This window comes from Myotis davidii, unplaced genomic scaffold (genome assembly GCF_000327345.1).
Source record: "Myotis davidii unplaced genomic scaffold, ASM32734v1 scaffold233, whole genome shotgun sequence".
In the NCBI taxonomy this organism is placed as follows: Eukaryota; Metazoa; Chordata; class Mammalia; order Chiroptera; family Vespertilionidae; genus Myotis; species Myotis davidii.
Genome location: NW_006285917.1, coordinates 201065 through 206883, shown reverse-complemented (window position 1 = coordinate 206883; position 5819 = coordinate 201065). Strand labels below are relative to the sequence as shown.

General features: G+C 53.4%; 1 protein-coding gene across 1 annotated transcript in view; it reads right to left on the bottom strand.

Moving 5' to 3' along the window:
• ITGA5 (integrin subunit alpha 5) overlaps positions 1 to 5819 on the bottom strand; it is a 55393-nt gene that overhangs the window by 49292 nt on the left and 282 nt on the right. Inside the window, exon 2 of the mRNA XM_006757095.2 lies at positions 225 to 478. Within this exon, the coding sequence (XP_006757158.2) occupies positions 225 to 478 (254 nt within the window). The remainder of the gene's footprint in view (positions 1 to 224; positions 479 to 5819) is intronic.

Sequence of the window (5819 nt, the reverse complement as noted above, 5' to 3'; positions counted from 1 at the left end):
CGCCCCCGCCTCTCCCTTGGCCCCGAGTCCCCTGCCCAGACTTCTCCAGGTTCCAGCTCCGTGTCCTCTCCCCACCCCACACATGTCTCTCCACTGATCTCTAACTCCAGGCCCCCTCCACGCCGGCCCCTGTCTCCTCCCTAGTCCTGCGCAGGCCCCCAACTTCAGCGTGGGCCCCCAACTCCAGCCCCAGTCCTTCCAAACTCCGCCTCTCCAACTCAAGCCTTGGTAGCAGGGGCAGCAGCAGCGGCAGCGGCAGCGGCGCGGATCGGTGCCGGGGGCCCCAGCGTGGCTGCACGGCGTGGAGAGGGGACCCTGGCGTCCGGCTCCCCATAGCGCCCGCTCTCCCCTGTCCTGGGGCCACCGACCCGGAGCCGCTTCCTAAACCTCCCAGAGGCGAATGACTCAACGCGGGGAGGAGTTTGCTCGGAGGGGCGTGGGGGGGCTGCACCTCTCCACTCCCCTCTCCCAGCCCCAGCTGGAGGCCGGTAGTTTGTACTGGGTCAGACTGGGCGGGATTGGGCTCTTCGCCCTCCTCCCTCGGCTTCCCCCTCCCTCCTCCCCCCGCCTTTCCAGATGTACAACGTAAACGCTCGGAAAAGGAGTCGGAAAAAGGGAGCCGAGAATTTCCTAATGAGGAAAAGAATCACCTCTGGAGGGCGGAGGGAGCCTGCGTGTGTGTGTGGGGGGTCGCCCTCACTTCTCCAGGGAGGAGACTTTTGGGTCCAAAGAGACAGGAGACACCTCTGGCGTCTGGCCAGCTGGGATTCCCCCTTGCTTTCCGGGGCCACCGGGTGCCTGGGTGCCTGCCAGCTGGATTTGGGACTCGGGATTGAGGGACAGAGTGGTCCCGATCTGATAGAGGGCCTCCACAGGCTCCTCGAGTTCTGCTGCCCCTCACCCCAAGGAGTTTGGGGTCACTCACCAGGAGGTTCTGCGCCCGGTCTCAGCCTTCTCGGTCGTAGGGCATGGAAACCTCTGTTGAGTTCGGTCCTAGAATCTGGCAGTTGACCAAGAGCCTGGGAGTGATAGGGAGGGTGGTGTTATGGCCCCTCAGTGTCTTCTTGATAAAACCCACGTGACTCCTATAAACCTGGAGAACTGTAGCGTGGGGTGGGGGGATGGGGGTGTTATCTTGCAAAGGGGCCACCCCATTCTTCCCAGACCCCCTGGGGATGTTGAGGAAGGAACTCCCTAGCAAGGGAAGGCAGTAACCCCCTGCCCACCCCTTCCTCCAACCCTGGCTCGGTGTAATGAGATCACCTTTCAGGATTCTAGTCTTTATCTTAGTCTGGGGGAGGGGGACCGAGGGGCCTAGATTCTCTCCTAACCTCTTCTCCTTTCCAGCCCCCGTCCGGCCTTTTCCCTCCAGGACTTCTTTCCCTCCAGAACAATCATTCTCTGAATCAAGCCCTGCTCCCGCTGTTCCCCAGGCCCCTGGCCCACTCTGCCGCAGGGACTCAGAATAAAAGTGGCCATACCTGCGGGACTGAAAGGTCCCAGGTTCGATTCCGGTCAAGGGCATGTACCTTCGTTGCGGGCACATCCCCAGTGGGGAGTGTGCAGGAGGCAGCTGGTTGATGTTTCTCTCTCATCGATGTTTCTGACTATCTCTCTCCTTTCCTCTCTGTAAAAACTCAATAAAATATATTTAAAAAAAAAATAAAAGTGGCCATAATCAATGCTTTTTCTTTCGCTTTGAGTTTCCTTCTGCTACTCTACTTTCTGTCCCAAATCTTCCAGCTCCCCACACCCCCTTTTTAAAAGCCCGTCTCTAGAGCCAGCTGCAGCCCAAGGGAGAAGCCAGCTGGTTAGACTGTGGGATGATGCTGGCCCCCCGCCCACTCTCACATCTGCAGGTCCTGATGTTTTCTCAGGTGAGGAACCCCAGCAATCTCTGGGTCAGGATCTTCAGCACAGCCCTACCACAAAAGTAACCTCTAGGCAAAAACTACTCAAGCCAAGGGGTGAGAACCCCCTTTGGGAGGAGAGGAGCTGAGGCCTGACTGCTGTATAGTCCAGTGTGAACCCAGCTCTCTCCTTTTCTCAGCCTAGGCACAAGCTCTTTAGATTTTCCCAGGATTTAGGAGCTTGGGGCAGAGGAAGGAGGGGTACAAGGAGGGAGGTGTGTGACTCAGCCCCTCCCAGGAGCCTTGGTAGGGGACAGGGGACATAGCGTCCTACTCCAGTCCTCTTCCCAACTCCACCGCCCCCCCAGCCTTGGCCAACTCAAACAGGCCCCCTCCCTGTCCATTCCTTGCTCCTGTTTACACGGGTAGCCCCTTAGTCATTCTCTGGCTGGCTTTTCCACCCTCTCCAATATCCCTCCTCTCTTGGCTCTCTCTGCCCTTATAAGTCCTCTCCCAGTTGCCCCAACACCTCTTGCCTTCCCTCTCCCCATGCCTGCTCCAGGCCAGGCCTGAACTTGGGGTTTCCTCCTAGTTGGAGCTGCTTCGGCATAGCCCTCCGCCCTCCGGGTCTGGAAGCTGGCCGAGAAACATCAGCCAGGAGGGCCCCTAGAGGTCATCAGCCCAGCTTCAGAAGGAGGAAATGGTGTAGAAAGTTTAAGTGACTTGTCCAAGGTCCCATGGCTAGCCAGTTAGGGTGAGTCTAGAACCTAAGTGTTTTGACTCTCAGCCCAATGCCTTCTCCTCTCAGCTCACTGCCCGCGAAATGCTCCATCTTCTCTCAGTGTTTTCTGTCTTGTGTATCTCTCAGCTTGTCTCTGATCCAGCCTGTGTGTCTCCAAGTGTCTCTGTTTTCTTTCTAGGACATGACCTTTCTGGTACCCTCTATCTCTTCATCTCTCAGTAGGAATGATTTGCTGTGATGACAGACTATTATTAATCATGGTCTGCTTGACAGAAGAGCAGAAGGGGTGAAGGGCAAGGGCGGGACACTCACCAGGCTCCTGCTGTCACCAGCCTGCCTGCCCAGAAGGCTGGAGCTTTAGAACCAGAAGAGTGAATTTCCATAGAGATTTCCATAGAGGTGCAAATTCTAAAGCCAGGAGCCATGCTGAGTTTCAACAGGGTGGGAGTATTAATAATGTTATTTAGCATATGCCATATGCCTGGCTCTGGCCTTGACATGTAACCTGCCTTTATCTCATTTAATCTTCTCAACTATCTAGCACTAAAAATATTAGGATCTTCACTTTACCGTGAGGAAACTGAGTCCCAGAGAATGAAGTGACTGAGCCAAGATCAACAGAAATAAAGGGGCAGAGGTGGAATCCAAATTCATTCCCAGTTGATTCCAAAGCCTGTTGCTTTTCCCAATGCACTGTTACTTTAGTCCTCTAAATTAGGCTGGGTTTCTACAGGGGGAAGATTGTGGAGCAGAGATTTTTACCCAGGACCATTATTCCCAGTGTGGGGTGGAGGGAAGATTAAGTGCAACATCCACTCATCCTCTGAAACTGGATGGGAATTTGTGTGTGTATGTACCGTGATTTCTCTGGAGTGAGACTCGATTGCCTCTCTTAGATTCTCAAATGCCTGGAAATTCGGAGGCTGGATGTCCTGACCTCAGGAATGGGCTTGAGCCTTGTTGAGCCTGTAAAAAGCCTGGCTGGTGGCGTTAGCTGAGTGAAATCTTCATGAAATTAAATTCCCAAGGGGTGTGTGGTAGCTACGCAAATAGGGTGTAGGTGTGCTGAGATCACGCCAATCCCCTCAGTCCCAGCAGTTGGCCGAAGCCCCCGGGGCTGGTGGCTTCTGGCCAGAGCGACCTCTCTTGCTCATTCCAGAGGACGGTACAAATATGACGTCAATATAATATGATGCAAAAATGACTGGGAAGAATTCTCTGGACAAAGGGGCCAGGGGGGCTTGTTGACTTGTGGCTCCTGGCTTTGGGCCTGGGGTCCCACTCCTGCCCTGTGGTGGGGTGATGAATGGGAAGAGGGAAGGAGGGAGGGATACGAATGGAAGATTATAGAGCTGCAAGGGGATTCCTGGAAGGAGAACAAGAGCCCGGTTATCCCGGGAGTCTGGGTCCAGAGCCAGCTAAAGCTGGGGCAGTGCTGTGTGTGTGTGAGTGTGTGAGTGTGTCTAAGAGAGAGAAATTGGAAAGTACAGGAGTGGGTCATTTGAACCCTGGGGCTCTGTTGCTGCCCTGACTCAAGGTCTCAGTCTAGGGAAACTGATGGCTCCATCATATGTGAGTCACCACCCAGCACTTAAACTTCCTGTCTGACCCCATGTCCCAGACTTAAAATAACCCCAAACTCCCTCCCCTTCCCACCCCCACTTTGCTCAGAGCACAGGAGGGATGGATGAAGGATCTTGCAGGGTGACAAGATCAGGCCTAGGGGATGAGATGATTGGGTTCACTTGGTGCTCCAGGACTCTGACATCTCTCTAAGGACCAAATGGGGAGTGTTTCCAGGCTGCGCTAGGCTAGGGAGGGACGGGAGGACAGGGATTGGGGGAAGGGCACTGACTGGAACGGGGCAGGGCTAAGGGGACACTGGGGTAAAAAAATATAAGACCCAGGGGTCCAAAACAAGCAGATCAATGAGAAGGAATTTCCCCTACTCCAGCTAGTGCCTGCTCTTCCAAACCCTCTTCAGTTTTTCTATTTTTCTTTTTTGGCAATAGAATTCAGCAATAGAATGTAACAACCCCAGATAGGAAGTTAAAAGGGAAATAGGATTCTCTGGGGTGTCCTAACGCTGACATCATTTGATTTGCTCATCCACCCACCCCCATGGCTTTCTGTTCTTTTTCTCCGCTTGGCGGCCATGTACCTACCTTTGGAGAGGAAACGAGTGCCTGAAGCTTCTGGGCTCAAGGGCCTGGAAACTGGAGGAGAGATCTTCCGGGGTGGGAGCTGTGAGCCAGAGCATCAGTTTCCTGGGATGGTCTTCACAGATGTAAGCACATCTGGAGCCCATCAGGGAGGGACCTGGAGCATCAGGATTCTCAATACACATCTGATCGAGGCTGTGAGGCTCTGAGGATGAGACAGGCGTTCCCACTCACCCCCACAAATTTGCCTGCCATTTCTAGTCCTCTCATAGGAAGGATTACCAATCCTAGACAGGAAGTTAGGGCATTGGAAAAGGCCAGGAGGAGGGCAAGAGGGCCAGGGATTGACCCAAATCCAGACATACTTTTTCACTAGCTTCATCTCTTTCTGACTCTACAGAAGTGACGGTATCTCTGATCAGATAGGGACCAGGGTGTGTGTGTGTGTGTGTGTGTGTGTGTGTGTGTGTGTGTGTGTACAGCTTAAGTGTGCCATTTTTCCTTAACACAATAATATATTTGCTATGGCATCAGGTTGGGGATGGGAACCAGCACGTCCCCCCCTTGCTTTTCATGAAAAGGCCTAAGTCCTCCCGATGAGTTCCCATGAGTTCTCTGGACCTCTGGCACTTCTCACCCTTCTATCCACAAACAAATACACATACTCCTTCCTCAGCTGCAAATTCCTCCCTGTCTATCATCACCTTGTAATGAGCACTTGGTTTTCCAGGGATCATACCCAGGGCTAAGAATAGGTCCACCCTCTTGCCCTTCCCCTCAGGGAGATCTAACCATTTGGAGTGCAGAATTAGGAGGTAAATGGGTGTACAGTGACCTCCGCAAGGGATCCAGGGATCCCCTGCAGCCACCCGCTCAGGGTAAGATGGAAAGTCTCTGGGGCTGAGATTCAGGCTCAGTGATATGGAGCACTCTTGAGGAGCAAAGCTCTCTCTTTCTTCCACAGCTACAGCTTGAGGAGGGGGGACCAAGCCTTAAAAGAGTCTAAAAAAAAATATGTGTGTGTATGTGTGTATTATGTGTGTGTGTGTATGTGTATATATGTTC